General features: G+C 50.9%; 1 protein-coding gene across 2 annotated transcripts in view; it reads right to left on the bottom strand.

The window, feature by feature from the left end:
- LOXHD1 (lipoxygenase homology domains 1) overlaps positions 1 to 13,058 on the bottom strand; it is a 222,126-nt gene that overhangs the window by 29,537 nt on the left and 179,531 nt on the right. Inside the window, exons 32-36 of one of the 2 annotated variants that reach the window (XM_036823220.1) lie at positions 11,751 to 11,959; positions 10,704 to 10,889; positions 7,768 to 7,895; positions 1,390 to 1,507; positions 276 to 450 (exon numbers count right to left, since the gene is read on the bottom strand). In XM_036823220.1, the coding sequence (XP_036679115.1) occupies positions 276 to 450; positions 1,390 to 1,507; positions 7,768 to 7,895; positions 10,704 to 10,889; positions 11,751 to 11,959 (816 nt within the window). The remainder of the gene's footprint in view (positions 1 to 275; positions 451 to 1,389; positions 1,508 to 7,767; positions 7,896 to 10,703; positions 10,890 to 11,750; positions 11,960 to 13,058) is intronic. The other variant, XM_036823221.1, reaches the window with a different exon arrangement.

Consider the following 13,058-nt stretch of genomic DNA (forward strand, 5'->3'; position numbering starts at 1 on the left):
CCTGCACCGTTTTCAAAAGTGCTGACGATACGGCCTGATGATGTTCTCCCCCACTTCCCTGAGGCAGGAAGGACAGAGCCATGTCAGTCACTGGCAGGAATACTTTGTTCAGGTAGAAGGTGGCACACTGTGGAAAGGAACTGGCCTGACTAACTTTTGGAAGGCCATCCAGAGAAAAATGTCTTGACCAGAGCCCAGGACCTGAGCCAGAATTTAAGGAGGGGCAGGGTTAGTGGCAGGTGGGTATAGGAGAAGGGAGGGACCCACTGACTCACCCAGGATGTCACTGGTCTTCACTGAGACGGTATAGGAAGTCCACTCCATCATCTCCTCCCCGTCGATGACGGCACACATCTCACACACCAGGGTCTTCTTGCCCTTCCGCTGGGACAGCCAGTCTCCGTAGTAGAACATGGTCAGGTCTCCAGTGTTCATGTTCTTCAGGAGGATCTGGGGGAGAGGGGCCAGTGTGGGAATACCTCCCTCACCTCTGCCAGCTGCCCACCCGCTATGCAGCCCCCTCATCTGGACCTCCGGGACCCATGATCCCAGGCCTGAGACAAGTTCTTCTCATTTAGACTCGAGGCATGAGGAAAGGGTCCTCTCCAGGAAAAGACCCTGCCCCGCGGGCCTGGCACAGGGTCTGAAGCCCCTGCCATGTCTACCCTCACTTGGGGAGCTGGAAACGGGCAATTCGTCTAAATATATTTCCGAGAGGTGCCCATCACTGTGCATGAGAAATGTTTGCTGAATGAATGACAGAAAAACAGACCAACCAAACCACTGTCAGCCATAGACCCCTGGAACTGTGTACCCAAGTTCGCCAGATTGTCCTCGGTGGGAGCACCATATTGTTGGCTCAAGAAAAATCTGCTAAAGGCTGGACAGGGGAGCAGAGCCTGAGGGGATTTGGGACACATGGCCTTTGATGGATGAGGGATGAGAGGATGACTCAGAGGGGAGCAGAGGCCCAAGATGGAAGAAGAGGCAGCCGGCTAACCGTGATCACGGGGGCACCGGAAGCCTCCTTGCCGTCTGCCTAACGTTCCCACCATCGGAGCCTTGCCGCCCCAGTTCCTGCTGCTCCCCTCTCACCCCTCCCAACTCGCTTCCTCCAGGAAGCCCACACCCTGGCTCTGTCCACATTGCACTGACAGGGCAGGCTGTATTCCCTGGCAGCTGATTCAGTTTTGACTGGACTCAAATAAATAAAACTACGTTCTCTGATTAATTCACACCAAAGGGCGTATTGATTATCCGGGCCATGTTCGCATAACAACCCTTTAAGGTGACATTTGCACTTCAACAAGGCCCACTGACAGCCCAAAGGAGCAGGAAGAAGGGGGTGGGCAGTGGGTGGAAGGGAGGGTGAGGGTCCAGCCATGTTACCCTCTCCAGGAACCACTCGGGCCGGCTGCCCAGGCCATCAATTCGGATCCGCATCTTGGTGAACGGGGCGATGTCCAGAATCTCCATGATGAAGGTGTCATTCTGCTCCCGCTCAAATCTGGGGGTGGAGAGGAGGGGCGTGAAGAAGGGAGGCTGGCCATGGTGAGAGGGCGAGGCCATGCCAGAGACCAGATTCAGGGTAAGGAGAGAAGAAGAGGCCTCTCAGCTCCCCGTGACTCCCCACTAGCCTGTCTCTTGCACCCCAGATGTGTTCCCAAAAGACTGGGTTAAGTGAGTTGCTGGCAGACATGGTCCTGAATCAAGAGGTACCAGATCTGGGTCCTAATCTCATTCTGCTAACCACATGGAACAGTCCCAGCTCCTCTCTGGGACTTGGTTTCCTCATCTGTAGTCTAGGGAAAATGACACTGGCCCGGCAATCTCATAAAACTGTCATGAGGACAAAATGGATGTGAAATCAACTTAAAATGTGAAAAGAATTCCATACCTGCAAAGCTTTAAATGAGACTCTATGAGTGACATGGCTGCCACGAACGGTGGGGCAAGTTGTGCACTGCACAACTCTAGATAGTGCTGTTCACATTTTTCTGTACAGAATATGCATAACTGAAGGCAGTGGCCCTAGGTTGGGTAATACTACTAATAACTGTAAAATGGCAGTTAACATTGCTTTTGTTGCTATTACTATTTTTCTACCGAATGACCACATCATCTCACAGACGCTCTATCTTTATTTCTTACTGCTCTTCCCACAGTGCTGCATGCAAAATGCGACCTTCAGTGCTGACATTGCTTGACTGCTCACTGATTCCAGATGCTGCTGCTGATAAGCCCCTGGGGGTAACGCAGGTATCACTGAAGATATGACACTGCATGGCAATTTTATGCTTCCTTGAACAAAACATACTTTTAAAAACAGAGGCCACAGCCAGTGGGAGCTGGGACTGCAAATGCTGCAAACTGAGAACTAACTACCCCTCATCTTCAAGACAGCAGTGGAACAGAGGACTAATTCCTTTGATAACTTGCTTATGTGCACTTTATGATTATTAGAAGTAAAAACACTCTCCCAGAAGTCTGCCCTAAATCCCTCCTGCTCTAGTTTAAACTGTCTGTCCTTCTGGTCACATGGGAACTGGAAGGCGGTGCTCACAAATTCCCCTGTCAAGCTCATCTCACATAGTGGACATTCTCTCAAATAATCTTTCAGCTCATTGATTCCTTACTCTTGCCAGGTGTATAATTTTGCAGAACAAAGGAACTTCAGAAATCTGTGCTTTGTATTTTTAAAAAAATTTTCGCCCTTTGAATTTAGCCAAATATCTCCTTTTTATGGAGATTTTATGGTGGGGCAGGTGCAAGGAAAAAGGGAGAGAGAAATAAGCTTTTCTTTTAGAAAACTGAAGACTGGGTTACAGTTGCCCCCTCACCCTTCATTAAAGGCTAAACCCCGATTACACCTGGATAGACCCCTCTCCTCAGGGTTAAAGGCCTGCATCCGAAAGGAAACCCCCTCATTGGCCCTTCATTCCTCCACAGCTCACCAGCCACATTTTCCCTGCTGCTCCACACCCCCTCAAGACACCCCAGTTGATACGAGGGAGAGCCACGACGTTGAGGGGCCGCCGCTGGAGAAGAGGTCAGCCTCTGAGTCAGGTCCCCTTGCCTCTGGCTCAGAAGGATGAGGCTGCTGAAGTGGCCCAGGCTTTGCCCTGCTCATCTACCTGAAGGAGCTCAGCAGCTTTAGCTGCCCCTCACTCCCTTCCTATTATCCCTTCCTTCTGTTCTCCACCCCATCAAAGGCTGTCTTTGGGAAAGGGCCTAGCGCTCACTCACTCACCAGTCTCTGTGACGGAGGACAGCCTAAGGCTAACCAAACCCAAAGCCTTAGGCTGGAAGGGCCAGTATTTAATGGAAAAGTTTTAGACATTGCTAAGAAGCTGGGGAAGATTTATGGGTAGGGAGCCTGGGGACGGGGTGGCTGGAAGATAAGGAAGAAGGTTATGGGGTTCAAAGCCAGCCTCCCTGGGGCAGCTGCTCAGGCACTTTGCCTCTGTGCATCTTAGAGGTAGGGCTGGGGCTCCCGGAGTTGGCTGGGATCAGAGGCTCACCTGTAGCTTCGTGTTAGACCCAGCTCCTTCCAGTACCAGTGGCCATCTAGCCCATGCTCCATCCCACAGCAACTGGGGGCAGCGCTGTCCCTCTAAGGACAGCATTGGCCAACCCTTCATAAGTCGGCCCGAGCTCTGCCCCAAGAGCTAATTGTTTAATTGTCAACAGTTTGGCCAAGCTCAGTGCCTCTACTGTCTCCCCTCCCCAGGCCCTTGCAGTAACCACCAGACCTCTCTTCTCCAGGCCCGAAGTGCTCATCAGCACAATGTTAGAGAATAAGTTTGCATTGCTTTAAGCCACTAGGTTTGTAGTAAGTTTTTATCATAACCTCGGGAAACTACTACAGCCCCAAGTGGCAAGAATGTACACTTTGGGACTGTAGGGGGGGCAGATGAGAGACCCAGCACAGAGAGAACTCCAGGCATTGGTGAGTAGCAGGAGGACTGCCTCAGTGGTGGTGTAGGTGTCCACAGGTGCTGATGTGACTGAGGGGTAAAAGGCAGAGCCCACAGGCCCTGGCTCCTCTGAACCGGGCTCCTCAGGGACCAACAAGATCATTGAACTTGCTGCCCAGCAGGGAGCTGCATCAACCCGTCTGCATCCATATCTCATGAGCATCCTTGCCCTGGTTTGAGAGTAGATCAAAGTTAAAGAAATCTCAAACAGATTCTAAGTCTCTACCATCCTCAAATGCCATGATCAGGCCCAGCACAGGTTCAAATCTTCCAGTGTCCTTTTAAAGGGCAGCCTCTGAGCTGAAGATGATGTGTCAAGAGGGGTCACCCAGCAGTGGGTGCTAGGACTTTCCAACTGCCTGACCTTTCAAAGGCACCCGTCCCTGGAACTCAGCCCGCTTGCCTCTTCTCTCGGACTACCACCATTCCCACTCAGCCCTGAGACCTCCCTCCAAGCCTGACCAACTCCAGGAGCCTCCCCACCAACTCCCCTGCCCATGAAGTCCCCAAAGATGGGCCCTTTCCATTCTCAGAGCTTTATCACTAACCAGGCAGTGTGAGATCTAAGTGAGAAAGATATGAAGGAAAGATTCAAAACTTACAAGCTAAGCCCAGGCCACCGTCACTGGTGGCTCCCAACTGCCTACTGAAATGGCACCTGGAAAGCCATTTGGGCTCTGCCCTCCGTTTGCATTCTCTTGAGCTGAGTCTCTTCTCATCTTCTTTGCACTAAGCGTTAGTGGAAGCCGGGGGGCCATCCAGAAGGGCAAACACAACAGAACTCTGAGAATCTGGTTTGCTTCCAGACCAAAGAATTTCCCGGTTCATGGGGTCTCCACTGGGCCTAGGAATGATTCCTTACAGGCACTTACTTCCCTCTAGAGAAAAACCACATCTATTTGCCTAAAAATAGCCCCTACATCCATTAGAAACTAATTGCCTCAAGTTCCACTGTTAGACAGTCATTCCTTGGGTTTAAGCATTACCTTTTCAGGGCATCATTTTTTTGAATGCCACATCCATTCACGACCATCTCACTGTGAATGAATTTACCAGAACAGTTGCCCCCAAAGTGGCAAGATGACAAGTTGGAGACTTTAGCTGGGGAGTGGGGTTGAGGGAATTGCTATCAAATTTGGCCTCTGGGTATAGCATTTTACAACAGGGGCGCTGCAGCAGGCGAACCTACACAATGCTTTCTGTGTGACACATGCACGTTTCTGCCTCCATTCTGGTCACACGCCATTTCTTGGGAAAGGCTCTCTTGCACAACAGTAAACTGTGTGCATGACACAAGCCCAGTGGGTCTTGCTATCCAAGTCCCTGAGTCAAGATGCCGACACCTATAATGAGGATTCCAAGACACAGGCCAAACTTCGGGCCACTTGCAAATGCAATGAAGCAAAATATGTCTTGGGTAAGAGCCCTGAGCTTGCCCTCCAGAATAATTAAGAAATGATGGCTCTCCTCACAGAATAAATCTTAATTTGGAAAACCAAAATTCTTTAGCAAGGTGCCTCGAAGCATCTACAATATGGTGTGACTTTCAAGCCACATTTTTGGAATTTAGATACTACCAGAAAGGAGGTATCTATCTTTCCCACCAGCAACTGTGTCTGCGTATGTCTATAAAATAAGGTGGAATGTAGGCATGGGATAATTAATCCGAGAAATTCCAGGAATTTGGAGTCTGGGTGGAGATTCGGGTCAAAGTATAGCGGTAAAGATTGTGAGAGACTGAAGATACAAACAGACACTAGCTAGACCAGAGATGATCACAGAACTCTGACCCACCACCTCTGCAGCAGCAGCCATCCCTGCAGCCTCACCAGCAGTGGGCCCATGATGGTCAGGATGTGGGGAATGACTGCCAGCTTCCCTGATTTGCCCCCTCTCCCAACTCAAGACAATCAGAGAAATCCAGATACGTTCCCCAATCCAATCACATAAGACGCCCAGTTCTAGGTAGCTCCCCTCCAGCTTTGCCATGCCCCCAGTAATGCTACACTCTGAAGCTTTGCCAGACTCCTGACAGCCTTAGCCTCTGCCAAACAAAGTGATGGTGGCTCACACCCTTGCTATAGCAAGCTCTAAAGAAATAGCCTCTGTTCTCATTCGGCCTTCGTTTATTTCCACAATTTCAGGAGTTCGAATCTCAGCTCCCCTGCTTACTACCTGAGTGACCTTGAGGAGTTACTTCACCTTTCTGTGTCTCAGGCACCTTATTGGCTGTGAGTTAATATATATTTAAAAAGCACTTACAATGGTGCCTGGCAGGGAGCAGGTGCTCATTGAATGTTAGCCATTGTTACAATCATCATCAGGGGAGAATTGGTCAGGGGAGAATTCCAGGAGGAAACAGGAGTTGCATAATGAGAGTGTAGAAGTGCTAAGAGAAGACAGGCAAAAACTGTTCTCATCAGACCCCCCAGGCGCGAGCCGCATAAGATGAGCAGAGTTCCCGCTCTCGTGAACTGCTCTGTCCACGGGAAGAAACCTCTGCCCGGCTCCCAAGAGCTTCAGCATCGCCATCCCCATCCTCAGCACCGTCCTCACCATCCTCACCTCTGCCACCATCCAGAAGTACTTACTGAGGCCTGCTACATGCAAGGCCAGAGTCAGGAGCTGTGAGGACTCAGAAAGGAGGCTTCTCTGTATCCTGCCTCCAGCCTGGGGAGGCAGCAGTGTGGGCTCAGAGGTGAGTGGCTGTGGATGGGTTGTAGAAATCCTAGGCTTGGGCTCTGAGTCTCTCCCCTCTGATGCTTAAGATATCAGGGGCCAGGGATGGTTTGGGGGACAATGGCTGAACATAGAAAACCAAACAAAACCCAGGACCAAGCTGAGGATTTGATGGAAGGCGCAGACAGGAAGCACTACAGGAGGTTCACCTTTATTGCCATTACTAATAACTATCTTAAGAGGCAGTAGAACCTAATGCTTAAGACTGGGGCCACCTGGGTGCAGTGCTCAGTGCCACAGCTTACTGGCTCTGGGACCTTGAGCAACATGACTTGACCCTGCTGTGCCTCAGTTTTCTTACCTATAGAATGGGGATGATAATAATGGTCCTCATAGAGTTGTAGGGAGGACTAGGTGTATCAATACATTCAAAGGGCTTAGAAAAATGTCCAGCACAAAATAAGCCCACATCAGGGTCCATGCTGTTGCTGTGGTTCCCTCAGGTGTTAAGCTTTGTGAGTTTGAGCATCTTCTCTTCCCGGTTGTACTGTTTCTCCAGTGTCTGAGACAGTGTCTGACATAGGTGTACAATTGTTTTTTAATATTTTAAAAATTATTTTAGCCTTTTTGTAATCATTTTGAACTTGTAGGCAAGTTGCAAAATAGAACAGGGTTTCTGTGTTCCCTTCACCCAGCTTCCCCTAATGTGAACAGGTTACATTACTACCATACAAAGAATGAAAGCAGGAGATTCACAATGACACAATGCTATCAACTAACACAGACCTTACAGTAAACATTTTTGAGTGACAGAAGGAAGGAAGGAAAGGCGGAAGGTAGGAAGGAAGGAGTGCTGTGGGCTGAGGTGATCAAGGAAGGCTTCCTGGAGGAGGTGGATTTGCGCTAGCCCTTGAAACAGAAGGGTCTTGAGACAGAGAGAGTGGATGAAGAGCATTCCAGGAGGGAGAAATCACACAGAGGCATGGAGGCCCCAGGGGATGAGGGGAGAGTGAGGGGAGCAGTCTATTTAAAGGCAGGATGGAGCTGGATGGTGGAGGATCGGGTGTGTGGAGGGGCAAAGGGGCAAGGGGCACAGGCCACCTCCAGATACCTGGCCTTCTTTTTGTCCAGCTGCACTTCCTCTGTGCTGCCGTTGATGCCGTAGAGGGTCATAAAGATGTTGGAGTCGGTGCCACCACCAACCACGTCACCTGTCCACACCGTCATTTCATAGAGCACCTGCCATGAGAGGGATGTGGGCCCTGGGCACTGGTCTCAACCGTTAGCCCCAAGGATTTGCCTCACTCTCACTGGGGCAAGACAACACGCCCTCCAAGCTCCATGGCTCTGAAAAGAGACCTCCCCCTAATCAACTGTAAATGTCTGGAGAGCAAGAGCTAGGCCTTGTTACCGTCTGTGTCCCTGGCTGTGTCCAGTTCAGTGCTGGAGAGGAGTTCAGTTTCTGATAGAGAACACGTGCACAGTAGGAATATGACCAAAAGCCCCAGCGTTAACCGATGTCTTTGTCAGTCGAATCTCAACCTAAGTCTGTTCATCCCAGCAGCGTGTGTTGGCCAGACAGTGGCTTCTGGAGCCATGCAGGGCGCCATTTGAGTCCCAGATCCGTCCTGTGCTAGCTGTTGACCTGGGCAGGGGCACCACCTTCTCCAGCCTCTGCTTGCTCCCCCATAAAATAGGGGTAAGCACTCTGTAGAGTTGCGAGAGCTGCAGACACCTCGCCTTGGGGCCTGGCGTCAAGGAGCAGCAATGGTTCTGGGGGGCTCCCTCCTTCCTGCTGCAGCCAGCACGCACCCTGCACGTCGGTGAGTGGGAAGCGCGCCCAGTCTGATGGTTCAGGGACTTCTGCCTCCATTCACTTGTGAAGTGGGACAGCCGCCTATTGTATGCGGTTTTCACTTTAGGTTGGAATTTTGCCCTTCTGCCTGAGGTTTGCTCCAAAGAGGACGTGTTCCCTTTGCCGCTGCTGGGGGGGGGGAGGGCGCAGCCTACTCCTCCGAGGACGGCGCCCCCACCGAGGCCCCTGCCTTGGTTCTTCCTCCAAGAGGCAGCCTCGTGTCAAGAGGGGCCATCTTCACCCCTGACCTGGAAGGTTCTCTGGTCCTGGCTTCTTACTCCACACCTCTCACCAGGTGCCCAAGGACTAGCAATTAGGTCTCGAAGGTTCAGGAGAGGCTTGCACACATGGCCAAGGACGTGCCCGGCTGAGCATCTCCTCTGCATATACCTGTATCCGGCCCTTCCCTTCCCCAGCGGCTGCTGTCACTCGTGCAGGCGCTAGGTCCCCATCACCCAGACGCTTTCGGACTCATAACCCAAGTTATTCATGGCAGTGATCATGCCCCTGATGTCGTGCCTTTTCAAGCAGCATCTAGAATCTTCACCAAGCTACTGCAAGGTTCAAAGTAGTATTTCAGGCCTGGCCAGGAGGACATGTTTGCCAAGGGAGTCATTGAAGAGCACCTTGCTTTACCAGGAAAACCCTCTTAGACCACCTAACAAGGGCATTTGTGATGGGCACGGAGCTATCAGAAATGAAAGCAGAAGCCTGACACTATTTTGCTCTAATCCAGCAGACATAGAAACAGATTGATCAAAGTGAGTGCTCGGTGGCCCCATGGAGACTGTCTCTTTAAGGCTGATCTCTCCAGACTCCTGTGTTCTCTGTGTCCGTCTTTCTCTCCTTTATGCAGACACATCTCTTTTTATGTCATAGGTGTGTTTCCAGAAAGAGACACAGAAACAGGGCTTTTGTAATTCCAGTCTGATATCAGATGTCCTGGGGAGGTGGCCCAGTCCAAAGAGCCCTACATTTCTTTGTAAAGTGACAAACGTGTGTTCTTTTGTAACATGAATAACTGGGGTGTGGGTCTGGATTTCCACAGACTAAAGAGCTCAGAGGGAGATGCAGCTGTACCGAGCGGGGGGTGCGTACGCCCTGGGAGTGGCGCACACACACGCCCACGTGCGTGCTGGGAATTGGGTCAGGACGGGGGTCCCTGGATGAATTGTGTGCTCTCCTACGCTGACCGTCTGGCCACAGATGGAGATGGCTGAGCAAGGGAGGGGGGTATCGATGCCGTAGAAAGTTCTGCTCTCTGGCTCTCAAGCAGGGGATGGGCAGGCATACACACTCCTGCCTGGCAAGAGTCTTAGAGCCCATAACCCAGCCCTTCGTCCTGTTTCCATATACTATATAGGCAGGCCATGCTCAGGCCCAGAGCGATTTCTCCTTACCTTTGTGTGACGGCTTCTGACCTAAATCTAGTAGCACATTGGTTTGGATTCAGGAATAGAGATGAGGGCTGGGACCTTCTGTTTACCCCACAGCTTTTCAGAGAGAAAGGGAACCTGCAGGATCATGTGACACAGAGGCCTCTGCACCACCAGCTGGCCACGTTTCCTTGGGCCCCAGCACCCAGGCATCCTGCTTCCTGCCTGACATCAACCTGTGACTTTATACAACCTGTCCCAGGTCATTTGGCTAGTTAGAGGTGGAGATGGAACAGGAGCTTAGAGCACCTGCCTTCCAGCTTTTTCCCCTTAAGGGGGTCTTGTGCAGACAGCACTCACTACACTAAGAGACCCAGAGGCTGACAGTCTCCCAAATGCCATCTGTCCTCATGACTGGCCTACTGGTGTTGTTGGCGCATCCTTCAGAGAATAATGACTCTGCATGTCTGTGTAGAGCATGCAAAGCTTTTCTGGACTGTTCATGGTCTCATTAGTTCTCATCAAGATCTTACATGGAACAGGACAGGAAGCATTATTTCCATGTGCTGTATGAGAAAACCAAGGTCCGGAGAGGCCAGATGACTTGTGCAAGGTCACACAGCTGCAGACAAGAAGAGACTTGATTCTCTTGGCTCCTAGCAAAGTGGGTCTGGCTGGTATATAGGGCTGCAGCCCCTGCCAATGCCCCAGGGGTGAGTCTGCTGCTTCTCTCATTTCCATTTCCCCTGCTTCTCGCCCACCTCAGCCTGCACTGCCCTTAGCCACACAATGCACACACACAGGTGCCCTCTATACCTTCACCCCGATGTTCACCACCATGGCATCCAGGAGGTCAAAGACACGGGAGGTGACTCCATCTCCTCGGTCCTTGGCGAGCCAGCAATTGCAGCGCAACGTGTACTTGGTGCCCTGGGTGGGCACAGCCAAGCATAGCTCCTCCACCAGCCAGCAGCTCTCAGGGGAGGCCCCGTCGTGGCCCAGCTAGGAGGGGACACACAGGGGCCATGAGGACAGGGCACAACTGGGAAAGAAGCCCTCCCTGCTCAGCGTCCGCTTCCCCATTCTTCTGCCTCCTCCCTCAGCGCTGTCTTCCAATGTGCTTCGCACTCACTGACCAGAGTCCCTCCCGTGAAGGTGGAGAGATTTTGCAGATGTAATTAAAGTCTCTAATCAGATGACTTTGAATTAATCAAAAGATTATTCTAGGTGGGCCTGACCTCATTAGGTGAACCCTTTAAAAGAGGGTCTAGATGTCAGAGACGGAAGAAGTCAGAGAGATCTGAAGCAGAAGAGATCTTCTCTGAATGGCTTTGAAGAAACAAACTGGCTTGTTTTGGAGAGGGTCACATGGCAGGGAATGCAGGCAGCCTCTGGCCTTGGTCCTACAACTACAAGGAAACAGATTCTTCCAACAACCGTTGAGCTTGGGACAGGACCCCAAGTCTCAGATGAGACCCCAGCTGTGGCAGCAACTTGATTTCAGCCCAGTGAGACCTTGAGAAGAGGGCCCAGCTAACTCAGACCTGGACTTCTGACTCAGGACACTGAGATAATACATTTGTGTGGCCTTAAGTTATTAAGTTTGTAATAATTTGTTACACAGCAATAAAAAACTAATACACAGGCATCCCCATTGGGTGGGTGGAAAACGGACCTGGAGGGGCAGGTGATGCAACCAACGTCACCCAGCTTGTTGATGGCAGAGGCCAGGAGCTCTTCCTCTGCTGCCTGTTCTGAGTGGGGCTCAGGTCGGGCCCACTCACCCTCCCACCTGTGTACTGGTCAGCTCCTTCCTTCCTTCCCTAGGGGTGGTCACCATCCCGAGGCCCTAGGGCCCAGCACCTCTATTTTCTTGATAACGCCCACATCCAAGCCTGCAACATAGAACTCCTCCACGGAGCCGCAGCTGAAGCCCTTCTTCCCTCGGGGGTAGTCCAGCCAGATGCGGTTACTGCGCTCGTCATCCTCTCCGATGAGGAAGATGAAGGCCCGGCTGTCGGTGGCTGCGTCCTTGTGCTTCCCCGTCGTGACTGACACACAGTAGGGAATAACTGCAAGAGATCATGGGAGCCCAGCCTCATCACGGGCCACGTGGACCAGGGTGGGCTCGGACACTTGGAAATGACCTCTGGTGGCACTGATCTCAGTTCCCTGCCTCTGAGACAAAGTACAACAGGGCTTTTCAGACTGGCAAGTATCTACCCTCCAAGGACTGAGGGAGCTGGTAACTCCCAAGAGAAGATCAGAGAGCATTGTTGCCACATCTAAAAGCCCTGTTGACCAATTATCCTAGTTGCACCTAGCACTCCCATGTGAAGTGGGGTGAGAACAAAAATGGCTAGCCAAGTACAGGGGTTAGATGCCTGAAAAGCTTATCATAGATAAGAAAAGCTTATCACAGCAAAAATGAGGTTGGCAAAAGCAAGGTCTCACGGAAAGTAGGAATTTAGGGAAGATCATAAAATAGTATTTATATATGTAACCTAGTAAATGAAAGTTCTAGAAGGCACTCATTTCCAAAACAAACCAGATTAAACAGCATAAAAACTTGCTCAGGTAGTGTGGCATAGAGTTCTAGTTGCTCAGCCAGTTTCCATTCTCTTTGCAGCTAGGGGTGGTCATGATATATAAGATGTTGGGAAATTTCTTTTAAAGGGTCTGACTCAACTGGGAGGAGCACCTTTTTGGCCCTTACCCTTCCATTCATTCTGCTTGGAATGTGGATGTGATGTCTGGAGATCCAGCTCCAAGTCATCTTGGAACCATAGGCAACCTTTAGGATGGAAGCCACTTGTAAGATTGCCAGAGTGGTCAGGTTGAAAGAGCCTAGGTCCCTGAATTCACTGGGGCTGCTATATCATTCCCAACTGCTTCTCTTTGAATTTTTATGTGTAAGAAAAGAAAAATTCCTTGTTCATTTAAGCCACTATCTTTAGGTCTCTTGTTACTTGCAGTTACTAACTGAAACAGGTTGGAAAACCTTCTCCTGGCTCATCTTCCTCAATAGCTTGGGAGACACTGCCCTGGGGTAGTAGATGTTAGGTTATGCAATCTGTAGCCCTTTGAAAAATTTCCAGACTAGACCTTCCTGGCTGGAATTACCTGCGTTGTTTTCTGCCCATGGCTGTATTTCATCTTTACAAGGAGAGC

Source organism: Balaenoptera musculus, chromosome 14, assembly GCF_009873245.2.
Source record: "Balaenoptera musculus isolate JJ_BM4_2016_0621 chromosome 14, mBalMus1.pri.v3, whole genome shotgun sequence".
Taxonomy (NCBI): domain Eukaryota; kingdom Metazoa; phylum Chordata; class Mammalia; order Artiodactyla; family Balaenopteridae; genus Balaenoptera; species Balaenoptera musculus.